This window comes from Selaginella moellendorffii, unplaced genomic scaffold (assembly GCF_000143415.4).
Source record: "Selaginella moellendorffii unplaced genomic scaffold, v1.0 SELMOscaffold_19, whole genome shotgun sequence".
NCBI classification, from domain to species: Eukaryota; Viridiplantae; Streptophyta; class Lycopodiopsida; order Selaginellales; family Selaginellaceae; genus Selaginella; species Selaginella moellendorffii.
The window spans coordinates 2082957-2095899 of NW_003314280.1; the positions used below are offsets into that span (position 1 = coordinate 2082957).

At 51.8% G+C, this 12943-nt stretch overlaps 7 protein-coding genes across 11 annotated transcripts; 2 read left to right on the top strand and 5 right to left on the bottom strand.

The window, feature by feature from the left end:
- Positions 1-40: 40 nt before the first annotated feature.
- On the bottom strand, positions 41-2274 carry LOC9651689. The gene is made up of 2 exons (XM_024677320.1): positions 2173-2274; positions 41-2116 (listed from the first exon to the last, which is right to left on the bottom strand). The coding sequence occupies exon 2, from the start codon at positions 2036-2038 to the stop codon at positions 83-85; it is 1956 nt and encodes a 651-aa protein (XP_024533088.1). The 5' UTR covers positions 2039-2116; positions 2173-2274; the 3' UTR covers positions 41-82.
- A 547-nt stretch (positions 2275-2821) lies between these two features.
- Positions 2822-3629, top strand: LOC9651690 (N-terminal acetyltransferase A complex catalytic subunit NAA10). Its single transcript, XM_002972339.2, has one exon. It carries the CDS (start codon positions 2875-2877, stop codon positions 3553-3555), a length of 681 nt encoding a protein of 226 aa, XP_002972385.2. The 5' UTR covers positions 2822-2874; the 3' UTR covers positions 3556-3629.
- LOC9650997 (protein EXORDIUM) lies at positions 3525-4654 on the bottom strand. Its single transcript, XM_024677323.1, has one exon. The coding sequence runs from the start codon at positions 4364-4366 to the stop codon at positions 3743-3745; it is 624 nt and encodes a 207-aa protein (XP_024533091.1). The 5' UTR covers positions 4367-4654; the 3' UTR covers positions 3525-3742.
- Positions 4655-4807: 153 nt separating this feature from the next.
- On the bottom strand, positions 4808-7123 carry LOC112347094 (E3 ubiquitin-protein ligase PRT1-like). 2 transcript variants are annotated; one of them, XM_024677416.1, is made up of 9 exons: positions 6988-7123; positions 6461-6930; positions 6375-6403; positions 6142-6321; positions 5909-6049; positions 5623-5847; positions 5498-5568; positions 5267-5442; positions 4808-5190 (listed from the first exon to the last, which is right to left on the bottom strand). In XM_024677416.1, the coding sequence occupies exons 2-9, from the start codon at positions 6535-6537 to the stop codon at positions 5169-5171; spliced, it is 921 nt and encodes a 306-aa protein (XP_024533184.1). In that variant the 5' UTR covers positions 6538-6930; positions 6988-7123; the 3' UTR covers positions 4808-5168. The 2 variants fall into 2 exon arrangements, with proteins under 2 accessions (XP_024533184.1, XP_024533185.1); XM_024677417.1 differs by having other exon boundaries at positions 4809-5190; positions 5909-6069.
- On the bottom strand, positions 6608-7222 carry LOC9651691 (rubredoxin). The gene is made up of 2 exons (XM_002972567.2): positions 6988-7222; positions 6608-6930 (listed from the first exon to the last, which is right to left on the bottom strand). The coding sequence occupies exons 1-2, from the start codon at positions 7220-7222 to the stop codon at positions 6608-6610; spliced, it is 558 nt and encodes a 185-aa protein (XP_002972613.2).
- A 100-nt stretch (positions 7223-7322) lies between these two features.
- LOC112347095 lies at positions 7323-7881 on the top strand. Its single transcript, XM_024677418.1, has 2 exons — positions 7323-7551; positions 7664-7881. Exons 1-2 carry the CDS (start codon positions 7345-7347, stop codon positions 7817-7819), a joined length of 363 nt encoding a protein of 120 aa, XP_024533186.1. The 5' UTR covers positions 7323-7344; the 3' UTR covers positions 7820-7881.
- Positions 7882-8063: 182 nt separating this feature from the next.
- Positions 8064-12914, bottom strand: LOC9651692 (ras-related protein RABF1). 4 transcript variants are annotated; one of them, XM_024677414.1, is made up of 17 exons: positions 10892-10945; positions 10754-10840; positions 10313-10702; positions 10100-10245; positions 9945-10044; positions 9825-9877; positions 9697-9771; positions 9565-9645; positions 9485-9519; positions 9387-9433; positions 9223-9335; positions 9138-9174; positions 8992-9087; positions 8796-8937; positions 8692-8744; positions 8544-8630; positions 8064-8435 (listed from the first exon to the last, which is right to left on the bottom strand). In XM_024677414.1, exons 3-17 carry the CDS (start codon positions 10574-10576, stop codon positions 8223-8225), a joined length of 1542 nt encoding a protein of 513 aa, XP_024533182.1. In that variant the 5' UTR covers positions 10577-10702; positions 10754-10840; positions 10892-10945; the 3' UTR covers positions 8064-8222. The 4 variants fall into 4 exon arrangements, 3 of the variants coding, with proteins under 3 accessions (XP_024533182.1, XP_024533183.1, XP_002972614.1); XM_024677415.1 differs by having other exon boundaries at positions 8299-8475; XR_002992666.1 differs by lacking the exons at positions 8064-8435; positions 8544-8630; positions 8692-8744; ... (12 more) ...; positions 10754-10840; positions 10892-10945 and adding exons at positions 11431-11503; positions 11601-11750; positions 11794-11856; ... (5 more) ...; positions 12659-12747; positions 12804-12914.
- Between the last annotated feature and the right edge of the window lie 29 nt (positions 12915-12943).

Consider the following 12943-nt stretch of genomic DNA (forward strand, 5'->3'; position numbering starts at 1 on the left):
TTCATAAACCCTAACTTTTGAAAGTTTCCCGCCATTAGGGTAACTCTATAAGTTTTGAGTCAGTTTAGTGTTTGAAAAAGTTCTACAATCGATTGCGAAGCTCGCGATGGTGCTTCACGAGATTGATCTTGCCATCCAGGAAAACGTCCCGCGAGATGGTGCCGGAGCTATGGTACCCACCCACACCGTCGAAGACGATGAGGTACCTCAGCGCGACACTCTTCTCGTGCTCCTTTGGGATGACATAGTAATGGCTGAGGCTCACCGGCGCGAACACCTCAATCACCCCAACGCACGACGTCCCAGTGCCAAATCTCCCATACCCAGCCCCACTCCCGCCGACGCTGCAGTAGCCCCGGGACATCGCGAGTGTAGTGGCTGCATAGATTCCCATCCCGGACGCCGCCCCGGTCGACATGTAGCGCGTGTTGCTCATGGATCGCACGCCGTTGCGGAGAATCGAGTACCAGTTATAAGTCGGGCTGCCGTGAAACGCAAAGAACGAGGCCGTGGAGGAGTCTAGAACCGCCTCCTGCTCGGGCGTGTCGTAGAGCACCACAAATTGGTCCGAGCACGCAATGGGCAGCCGCTCCTGTTCGCCCAGATGCCGCAAGCTCAGCCGGTCCGTGGCGAGGCAGAAGCGCAGGAGCTTGAGCGGGAGCCTCTCCGGTTTGCCAGCCGCCGCGCACCGCTGCCACTCCTCCTCCAGCAGCGCCACCACCTCGGCCTCGCTCGAGCACTGCGCCAGGCGCTCCACTGGCGGCACCGTCTCGAGCGCCTGGGACACCAGCCCGACCATCTTGTTGGCGAAGTTGGGGGACTTGTTCATGGATCCAAACCAGCCGTTGCTCTCCCGTAGCTCCCTCTCCTTGAGCATGAAGCTCGGGAATGGCTCCAGCACGTCCCGGGTCGTGGACAGCGACGCGAACTTCATGAACGCCACCTCCAGCTCCACCACCGCCGGGCTCGCGCGCACGGCTTCCAGGACGTTGGATCCCAGCCCGGTCTCCTGGCACGTAAACTGGCACAGATCGTTGCTGCACGGCTGGACCTTGAACGTCGAGGCCGGGAGGAGCCTGTAGCAGAACGGGCAGCTCTCCCACAGCATATCCAGCTGCAGCGCCATGAAGGAGACGAGGCCGAGCACCGGGTTCTCGCGCGCCGCCGCCTGCTGGAGCTGGCAGCTCATGATATAGTTGCTCCACTCGCCTCGGCTGCCCAGGCAGTAGAAGTCACAGAACACTCTCACCAGGTCGGGGAGCATCGTCGAGAGCGCGTACGAGGCCTTCTCCGCCTTGAGCTCGCCGCCCTGCGTCACCTCTACGCTCCGAGGATAGAAGCTCTTCTTGGGAGCCAGCCGCGCGTTCCCCCACACCGACTCAAACTTGAGAAGGATCTCCAGCGGCTTCTCCGTGACGAGGCCGTAGGCGTGGGCGATCCTGGCGTTGAGAAGACCGATCCGGAGCGCCACCTTGATGCCAATCTCCACCGCCACCCTGCAGTGCTTGAGCGCCGGGTCCGCCTCGCAGGCGCTCGCCGCTGCCACCGCCAGGCCGTATAGAGAGCTCGGGGACCGGGAGAAGAACTCCGAGTTCTCGTCCACGAAGTCCTCGCCCTCGAAGATCCCAACCCTGTCCTCGTCGTCCTCGTCGTCCTCGTCACCGCCACCATCGTCGTCCGCCACCTTTTGCCTCTTCCTCCTCGCGTCCAAACCCATGATCGTGGCCAGTAGCATGTCTAGAACCGTGTGGAGCTTGGCCGGTGCCAAATCCTGGAGCTTCGAGTTGAGATCTCCCAAGAGGTCCTCGAGCTCGTCGGCCACCTCCACCCCGATCACCAGCGCCGCCGGCATCATCACCACCATTTGCATACTCCCAATCTCCACGGCCACCGAGTACTCGCTGCCATGGTTCTCGGCTATTCTTACGTTGCAGTGGATCGCGTCCAGCTCCTGCTGGTTCCGTGACGTCCAATCGCTCAGCCACTCTTGAGCCATCCAAAAACCTTTAAACCCTAGAAGTTCAGCAAATTTGACCATTATTCTCGTCAGCGCACACTGGATCTCATGCTAAAGTCGATGGTGTTGAAGCAAAATGGATGCCCGATCACTGCGTTCCTGCGCACGATCTCTTCGTGTTGAAGAGAAAAAGCAAAGCAAAGACGCAAGCTTACTGGCGAGGGCCGTAGATTTTGATCTGCCGGATGTGAGTGTCTCTTCCGTTTTGATGATTCGAGAGCACGGCCAATTGGACTAGAAAAGCTCGCAGGTATTCCCTGAAGAACACAGAATCCCAAATCTAGAAGAAGAAGAATGGCGGAGAGAAAGATTTCTTACTTGGAGTCTGTGGGACACAACGAGACTTTCACCCATCCAACTGGCTCCGCGAGCTCCACCATTTTGATCTCCTTGGAAGAGGAAGAGAAAAGAGAGATTTTGTTGACACAGTCGAGACGAAGAACGAAAAGTAAACATACCCTCAAGTCATAGAAAGAATTTCCAGTGCGCACCGAGATCTTGTTGGGCGTGTAGCTCTCATCCAGCTTGAAATCCACGTAAATCGCCAGCAGCTGCAAGCGCACCTTCTTCTGGAACTGGATGTTCACCAAATGCGGCTGCGCGCCATCGGATCTAAGAACCCCAGCGATCAGAGACGGGGAAAATGCGCAAGAACACAATACCCCTACTGCCAGTAGGTCTCCAGGCTCGCATCGCGCAGCAGATCGACGCCATTCCCGGGCTTGGCGGAGCTCACGCTCCACACAGCCAGCTTCCCGATCTCCCGCCGCTCGCCTTCGTCCTCGTCCTGCTGCATTAAGCGCCGGATCTTTTTAGGGTTCTTGCGGATCTTTAGGGTTCTTGGAGGAGGAGCAGCGATGGTGTGCATCCGGCAGGCGACAGTGGACGATCTCCTGGCGATGCAGAGCTGCAATCTTATGTGCCTGCCGGAGAATTACCAGATGAAGTACTACTTCTACCACATTCTCTCGTGGCCGCAGCTCCTCTACGTGGCCGAGGACAACAAGAAGATCGTCGGGTACGTCCTGGCCAAGATGGAGGAGGAGAGCTCCGAGTGCCACGGCCACATCACGTCGCTGGCGGTGCTGCGCACGCACCGCAAGCTAGGGCTGGCCACCAAGCTCATGAGCGCCGCGCAGCGCGCGATGCAGGAGGTTTTCGGGGCCGACTACGTCTCGCTCCACGTCCGTAAGAGCAACCGCGCGGCATTCCACCTCTACACCGAGACGCTGGGCTACAAGATCAACGACATCGAGGCCAAGTACTACGCGGATAGCGAGGACGCCTACGACATGCGCAACATGTTCCACAAGCCCGGCAAGAGCAAGGCCGCGGCGCTCAAGGACAAGGACTCTGGCGGGAAGAAGCCATCGCCCACTTCGGTCGAGAAGGAGAAGGAGAAGGAGAAGGAGAAGGAGAAGGCGTCCAAGGCGCCCTTGGAGAAGAAGCCACACTCCAAGGACAAAGACAAGGATCCGGAAGGAGGAGGGGCGCCGACCAACACGAATTCGCGAAGAGGTCTCAAGGCTGTAGATTGATAAACGAGGAGCTCGAGAGCTCAGTGAGCTTGGAGCTTGGAGCTTGGAGTACAAGGTATTTTTTTTATTTGATCTCTCATTCTCACAGCCGAGCTCGCGCAAAACACACACAACACTCCAGAAACTTACTTCTATTCGTCACACTCCATGGCTGGCCGGGGCTTATTCATCCTCCATCCACCACCTTCTATGCCTGGGAATCACACCTCCTGGTCGCAGGATTATACATCTTCGGCACCAGGAACTGCCGCTTGCGATAGCCGAAGACGTTGAAGCTGGCTCCGGTGGTCTTGTTCCGCAGCAAGTCGTCCGGGAGAGCCTTCCTGTCCTTGCAGAAGCCCACGGCCTCGCTCATCACATTCTTCCCCTGGAGCGAGTAGTATCCGTTCAAGAACGGATTCGTGGCCACCGACGACAGCATCTCGGCAATGTTGACGATCATACCATCGATCCCGACGTCCCCGTTTGGCGGAACGAGCCCCTTGACTTGCTGCGGCGGCGGTGGCGGCTTCTTTCCTTCTTTCTTTGGCGGCGGCACGGGCTTCGGCTTGGAGCTCCCGAAAGGCCAGCTACAAGTTGCCGGGCATCGCTTCTCGGTGTTGGCGATCCAAGCGTAAGCAAGGCCTTTTCGGTCGGTGGCGGACTGGGGAACCACGAACGAGTGCTGTCCGCAAAACTGCTTGCACAGGCCTTTCACTTTGACGTCGTCCGCGAGGAGCAGTAGATAGATTCCCTGGGGATCGGTCGGGAAGTGGCCCAGCAAGCGCAGGATCATCGTCTCAATCTGCGTCAAGTTGAGCTCCTTTCCCATGGAGTAGGACTTGTCTCGGACCTCCCGTCCCCGCCTCACGAGTCGTCCCACGGTAGCGCCCTTCCGGTTGACGTAGCTTTTTGTTATCTCCCACCATCGTGCGACCGTCGGAGACGCTGGAGGCCTCTCGGACTTGAATGCTGGCTGATGCTCGGGTAACGGCGATGGCCTTGGTGGCTTCGGTGGAGACTTCTTCGGTGGTAGTGGCAGCGGTAGCGATGGAGGTGGCGGAGAAGGCGGAGGTGGAGATAGCGGTGGTGGAGAAGGTGGAGGAGGAGACGGAGGTGGTGGAGAAGGTGGTGGCGGAGGTGGAGGTGGGGAGGGAGGTGGTGGTGGTGGTGGCGATTTATTCGACTTTGGAGGATTCTTTAGTGACGGAGGCGGTGGTGGAGGTGGAGAAGGAGGTGGCGGTGATGGCGGCGGCGGCGGTGGTGGCGATTTGAGTGGCTTTGGCAGCGGCGGCGGTAGCTTCTTCTCTTGCGACTGGAAGGACCTGAGGAAGGACCTGATAGTTCTTCTCTGCGCCTTTGTGAAGTTGCCGTAGAACGTCACGTAAATGGAGATGGTGTTGTTCTGGCCGACCAGGATGGGTCCATCGTGAAATGAGAGGCCGCTGGGGCCTTTCACTCGGCCAATCGGCTGAGCCTTGAGCTTGCTGCTATCCCATGGCGAGGCGGCCGCTATCTGGACAAGAGCCGGGAGTACGCATGCCAGATACAAGAGCAGGCTCGTCATCCTTTTGCTGGCATGAGAGCATCCCTCCTTTCTAGTAGTCCACTTAGCATCCTTGTCAGCTTGCCGTTCACAAGCTCGTTGCGGAGTAACTGTCAAACGGTAGTTACGGGTAGCGGGACCAAGGAAAAAACAGAAAAAAAATTGCAAGCAGCTATAAAAACTCACATTTCAGATGTTGTGAAACAATCTCGGACTTCTTCCATCCGATGCTCTGCAGTGTGGCGCTGATTGAATCGTCCAACCGGAGCAGCTGAGGTGGGATAACAGTCTCCACACAAATCGTAGCCAACTTTCTCTGGACAGTCTATACATTTGTATCTTGAACCGATAATTGGCAAGACCTGCGAGCGACTGTCAGTCCATGCCAACTTCCGATGTAAAATCTAAGAAGCTTACCCCACAGCCATCACAACCTGCACCCCGGTGGACATGGCAAGCTTGTTTGTTGCTACCATCCTTTGATGATGCTGCGGCAATGTCAATGTTAGCGATAGCGGCATATCAACGAAAAAGAAACGAACATGAGCGTGAGCATGTTGAGCTCGAAGCCCGGGTCGAGGCTTCCGTCGTCTCAACTTCCTTAAGCTTGTCTTCTCTTTGTTTATACTCCGCGGGAAACGTCTTCTGTATGTACTCGTTTAGCTCCAGGCAAACTTGCACTGGAAAAATCCTTTGTGGCATACCGCAAGACGGGCACTTGGGACTTTCACCTTCGACTGGGGCCCTCAGACAGCTTTGACAAAACGCTGTGCCGAGAAAACGAACAAGTTAGAAGCAAAAATAAACAATGACAAGGATTGATCTCACCGTGTCCGCAATTTAAGACGACTGGACGGTATATCAGCTCCTTGCAGAGCTCGCAAGGCAGGTCGGATGCCTCTATAGCTCCATCAATGCTTTTTTCAATCACTTCTTCAGGAGAAAAGTATTCCATCTCGCTCTCCATCTCTTCAAGAACAAAAAAAGAGCTTCAAATGAGAGCATTGATAAGAGAAAGAAAAGAAACCTAAAGCGTAAGGCTAGAATGGATTGCCACTCACCTAGTATCTCTTTCCTTCGCTCCTCGTACGCCTCGCGAAATCCAGCTCCCAGCAAGCGATGGAGGAGCCCGCAAATCCTCGGGAACTGCGTGTACTCGCATCTACACATCGGGCAGCGCGAAGGGCCGGATCCATTCATCGCGTAATCGACACACCAGAAGCAAAAGAAATGGCCGCACGCTGCAATGGCAACAAGAGATCACAAAGAGAATCCATGGAAAGAACAAACCGACCTTGGACGATAGGTTTGAAACAAAGCTCCCTGCAAGGAAGAAAGCATGAGAAGAAATCCCCCACCGCGCAATCGAATCGATCTTACAAGCACATCGCGCACTGGAAATGCGGCCAATCCTCCAGCGCCTTGGGATCGAGTGCCGCGTAAGCGTCCATCTCCATTCACAACCCTGCCCTAGTTTTTTGAGGACACGACTTCTTGGAATATCTGTGTTATTCCCATTTCTTCTTCCTATTGGAGAAAGTAGCCACTGAGGAAGAGGATAAAGAAGAAGACGAGCGATCCATAGATGAGCAAGCTCTTCTGGCCGGATGTGAGAGTGTTGGTGCCAAATCCATAGCTCTGGTTCTCGGCGAATCCGGCCACTTCCACGCTGATGCTATTGAAGTAGGACTTGGCGGCGCCGCAAGTGGAGCATCTCCAATCCTCGGGCAGCTGCGCGAATTCCACTCCTGGCGCGATGGGGTAGGATGGATCGCCCACGGTTTGATCGTAGACGTAGCCGCAGGAGCGGCATTGGTGCTTGCCCAGATCGCGGACGGCGAATTTCTCCTCTGGAGATTGATTGGGATCGTTCTTGGAACTGGGGGAAGAAGATTATCGATGCTTACCTCTCCTCCGATCCACATTCTCCAGCGGCAGCGCCAAATCGATCTCGCTATCGTCCTGCTCGCTCGCTACCACATCGTTGTCCACCGCCCATCGCCGGATTGCTACGAGGCGGGATTTCTGGAGAGGCCGGATGATCGATCGATGCGCACTAACCTGGATGATCGATCGCGATGCTGGATGGTGGGATTTGTGGACCACAGGAGTGGGAGGATGATCGAGGAGCGTGGCCGCCATAGCTCTCCCAGACCTCAAATCCATGACGTGGCAAATGTGGTGGTCTAGCTAGTGCCACGTGGCAAGAGGAATTTAGGCCAAGTGGATTAGGGTTTTTCGGGGGTTTTAGGGCTCTTCGGGCGATGATAGAGAGAGATCTCCATCCAGGGCAGATCCTATGGCGGAATATAGTGACGAGAAGCAGGGATTCCAAGGCGTTCTTGGTCGGACTGATGGGAGCGTGCATTGTGGTGCCGTGGGCGGTCGCGGAAGGATTCATGTGGGGCGCCAAGCGCAACCAGGCCAAGCTCAAAGAAGAGCTCCGCCACGCGCCCTTCAATATGACAGAGGTGAGAGATTTTAGATCTAGTTTCGATCGATTTCTCGCAAAGTCTAGCTCCATTCCTTGCCGCATTCCCTCGGTCTTGTCCAGTTTTGATTGAATCCGAGAGGAATTTGTAGGAAGTGACCAGCGCGAACAAGGAGAGGATCGAGCAGCTGTTTGACGACATCAAATACAAGCGCAATCTAAGCGATCGCTACTTGAAAGCGAAGAATCCTCCACGAACACGAGGAAAGACTACCACAGTGCCAGAGCAAGAAGATCCAAAGCTATGATCTTAGTACAACTTTTTGTTCTTGATAAAATGAGGGAAAAAGAAAGTTTTCCACTTTGCATCTGTTGGAGACATGGGGTTTTGATCCCCAGACCTTTCGCATGCTAAGCGAATGCTCTACCAACGGAGCTCTATCCCCGACTCACGTACACGTGTATGCGACCATTTCCCCTCGGCCCTTTTCATCAAATCAAGGTCACTCTGTCACACACTATTTGAATTATTGTTATGAGTTCCAGCAACTGTGAGATGATATATCACACATTTTTATTTCATGAACATGATTGCTTCACAGTCTTAGAATTCAGACTATCATTGTCACATGTCACTTGCTACATTGTCACAATGTCATGCGATAGCCATACGCATCCGCGAGAGAGGACTCCACCGTGTTGAACAGGAACTCACAGCCGTCGTATGCAAGCGTGATGCTTGGATTTCTTTCCCACAGTCTTGTAGAAATAGAAAGAACCACTTGTCTGTAGTTTCCAAATGATCCATAGTTTATGAACATGTAAGAATGATAACAAACAATGGCCGAGAACAAAAAAGACTTCGCATGATTTACTCGAAATCTTGGGGTTGGCTGCTTGCAAAGACGTTCCACACGATGGCTCCTGTCACGTAGAAGAAGATTGAAGGGAGAAACAACGAGAGCTGAGGAGGAAAAGAAAAACTTTGAGCCTCCTTGAGCATCTGGGAAGTGCTTGAAAGGCTTCGCTTACCGTCCAGGAACCGGTTTGATCGAAAATGTAACCGGTTGCCGCAACTCCTACCACTCCAGGAATTGCACCAGCAGTATTTGTTATGCCCTGTGTGAGAAATGCTTTGGTTTAGAAAGGAAAAAAGAAAGGAGATGATTTGATTCCATACCAAAAGAATGCCGGCGTACTTCCGTGATATATCTTGGTGTGTACAGTAAAGCCCTGGCAACACTGTTAGCAGCCGAAGAAACAAGGAAAATGACTACCAGATACCTGACAGCGCGAAACTTGACAATCCAATACCACCGGTTAGAAGCAGTATGACCGACCACGGTGGTAGACTAGGAACCAATGAGACAATACTCATGGAAGCTGATGGAGAGAGAAAAGCGATGCTTTGGCAGATTTTTCTCACCTAGAAACATAACAGTGCTAGTCAGAGGGACAAGAAAGAGAACACCAAACTTACCACTGTGGTGCTTAGTCCAGATGTGATCATGCTATCAGCCCAGACAGCCGCAAAGCTTGTTACTGGAACAGATGCTAGAGGAGGAAGAATTGATATCTGTACTTTCATTAATCAGCCATTTTGATAGCAAAAGGAAAAGCTCTCACCAGTGCTGCATTAGTCAGATTCAGGTGTAGCTCATCACTGATATAAAAAGTCAGTACACATTGGTTTTTCTACAGTTTAACGCACCTGACAAATGTCGGCATCCAGGAAAGAAGTGTAAAATATCCCCAATTTCCACAGAAATGGGCATAAATCATCGCCCAGACTGGTGGACTTCTGAAAAAAGCGCTCCAAGGGACCTGTGACGAAACAGAAAAGATGATTACGGCGTCGAACGAAATGTTCCTAACCTTTGACGGTTGTCCAGTCTCATTGTCAGCAGCTGCTTGATCTGTCTCTGCAAAAAATGGTGTTTACATCACTCAGAACGCTGTATACTTGTATTTACCTGAATCGCATCCTTCCGGATTGAACAGAAGGCACCTGGTCAAACACACGTCAACAAAAGTTCAAAGGCTTGTTCCATACCAGAAAAGGCCGAGCAAACCAAAGACGTAGAAAACAGATTGCCATCCAAAGTTTTCAATGAAAACAGGAGCGAAAAGCAGCCTGGTTTGCAAGATTCCATAAGTTACGCATTAGAGAGGCACAAAAGCTCACCCCGCTATACTTCCAACGCTGAGGCCACCGAAAATAACAGAGACCGCTCGCGAACGCTCGTTCGCACTTACTGTTCTACATTCACACATGAAAAACAAACAGTTACTGATAATGTTACGTAATTGTACCTTGCTACGAGATCGGTAGCGGCTGAAGGAGACACGCCTTCGCCGACACCGACCTGTCAATTCCGGAATCCATCACTCTTTGTCAGAGAAAGAAAAACTATGCTAGAATGGAAAACATACCATCACCCGGCTTGCCAGAATTAATGGTAGATATCGGGCTGAAAGTGGGACAGCCATAGTTGCCAACGACCAAAGAAAGACACCACCACGCAACACATATCTAGTACCAAACGGCAGGGAAAATAAAAAAAGAAACGGAGAATATAGAGCCTTACTTTCCAGAAAATTTACGTGAAAGCCATCCACCAGGCAACTGGCTGAAAGCGTATCCCAGAAACAGCGACGACTGAACTAATCCAGAAGTTGTTGCCGGCCATCCAAACTGCTGCGACATCGGTATAATAGCTACACTCAAGTTCACCTTGAAACAAACAAGTAAATATCGTTAAGTCAGCGATAAAATTAATCAGCGAGAAACTGAGAGGTACCTTGTCCATGTTGCAAATCACGAACGCGAGAGAAGCCATGAGAATGACCCTGTACTTGGGTTGATTCCAAGAAACACTAGCAGTATCTGTGGACGAAGGTATTGCAGTAATTTCATCTTCTTTATCCTGTGAGACACAATGGAATCTCAGCCCTGAGCCGTTCCGGAGTCTGAGATGCTTTGTACTTAAAGGGCTAGACTGCGGACAGATACTCATCTTGGTCGCGACTCGAGGTAGCCCAAGACACAAAGCCACTGCTGCCATTGACGGACCTTTTATCTACAGACCATAGCTGACCTTCTAAACTCTTTGGTTACACAGACTGGGGGCGTTTCACTGTTGCTTTACAGTCAGTGAGGGCTGGCCCCGAGGCAGCCTCTTTGCAATCTCCTGTATGTTTCTGAGAGTTAAAAAGGGATTCAACAAAAGACCTTAGCGTACCTCGAAGAGCTCGTTAATGTTGCCGGCGGTTTTCGCCGACGCCTCCGTAAAGAACATGGAGTTGCTCTCTGCATAAGCCCGAGCTTCCTGTAGATAGCATGTTGTGAGAGCAATTTTGAACTGCCAGCTTGAACATACATCTGTTGAAACCGTGCGCAAGTTGTCAAGGTCGGCCTTGTTCCCAACAAGCGCAAGAACTATCCCTGCGTTCGCATGTTTTTGTAGCTCCTACACGAAAATAAACGAGCAACCATAGTTAATGACAAACACGCAAAATGAAAAGCAAGGGTGGAACCTTGACCCAGTATTGAGCTTTCTGAAATGACTCCTTGCTGGTCAGGTCGTAGACTACCACCGCTGCAGAAGCTCCCCTATAGTAAAGTGGTGCTAATGAAGCATATCTCTCTTGTCCTGCGGTGTCCCATATCTCAAACTTAACTGTGCTCGAGTCTTGGAGAGCTATAGTTTGCGACAAAAAAGAAGCACCAACAGTAACCTGTAGCACCATATCAAAATAATAAACACATTAAAAGCACTACTTGCCTTTGATGACGGATCAAACTGCCCCCTTACAAAGCGCAGAACAATGCAGCTCTTTCCCACTCCGGAGTCGCCGAGAAGAACCAGCTGATTGTAGAGAGTTGGATCAATTCACAGCACAGGCTTTCCAACTCACCTTGACCCGTAGGTGTTTAGTATCTTGCGATCCATTTTCCAGAGAACCGTCACTCAGATGTGGCAAACCTTTAACTGGAGAAAAAGGAAATCAGCTTCGAACTTGGAGCTCACACAAATAGATCGCATAAATTGACGATTTGGGTACAACCATCGAAGGAGCAAAACATACCGGGTCTAGAAGCCGCACACCCCATCGTCGTCCTCCGGAGCTTAAGAACCTATGGAATATGCTGATCTCTCACTGGAGTTTAAGTAGTTCCGAAATAGTCACGACCGAATAGCCCTTTCGTTTAAGCTCGGGGAGAAGTACCCTTAGCACCTGAAACCAAACTCGTGATCGAAACTAGGAAAAAGGGTAGTACCTCCGGAGTCTGTATCTTCTGCTGTTCCCTGTCGTGAAGAACGATAATAGCACCGGGATGAACCTACAACTTTCCACAATAAAGGTTTAAGGACCATCTGGAAAATTGACACATACCCTCCACAATAGGTACTTGGCAATCAACTTTCCTTTGTTCCTGAACAACGTGTCGAGAGGATACAGAGAGCCGAGTACCAATTTGTAGCCGTACCCCTCGACAAGATCTATCATTTCTCGAGTGTAGAAGCCGTGTCCCTGCACGAAAATTATGATTGATCAGTGAACGAAGAAGCTTGAGTTACATACGGGTCGAAACCACTTCCACGGTTTTCCGTCCTCGCCTTTACGGAAAAATGGATTGAGCCGTCTCTCTGTGGCAAGAAGCTGGGCAGTAAACTCCTCCTGCATGCACACAAATGCTTCAACTTACACCTATAAAAACGAGGCATACCGGAGAGAGACGCCAGGAAGCACAATCGTACATGGTGTGGTTCCCAACCTCATGCCCTGTATCATCCAACGTGATGAAAAGCAAAGCTATGGCGACGCACCTTCTTTGTAAATTCTCTCGACCACCTCTGGGCACTTGTCCATATTACTTCCTATCAGGAACCACGTCGCTTTGCTGTGGTTTTCCTCAAGAATGTCCAGTAGCTGAAACACGAAAATCCCTTGGGACGATTTAGCTAAGAACATGTCACAAAGAAAAAAAAAAGAAAAATCTCTCCACTCACTCAAGAAAAACTAGTTTACTACCTCGTGTGTAATGTCTCTGTGAGGCCCATCGTCCAGAGTGAGCGCGACCAGAAGCTCTGGACAAAATCAAGCAATGTGAGAGTGCTAGGGAAGGAAAGAGAAGAGCAGACCGTGCTTTTCTCGTCCTTGATCGAGAAACAAGACTCTTCGCTGCCTCGTTTGCACGATCCTGACGAGCCATGTCGGGTGAACGGCGAGCCTGGATTCACAAGAAGGATGAGCAACGAAAAGAGCTGCCTATGATCGACCACTCACGTAAGAATGCCAATGCCGGCGATTCCAAGCGCTCCAAATCCGAGGGTAAGCGTCGCGGCGGCCACTCCCCCTTGTGGCCACATTCTCTTTTCTTCCAAGATATTAGGGCTCTACGAGGAAATGGCGCTATGTGGCATTCC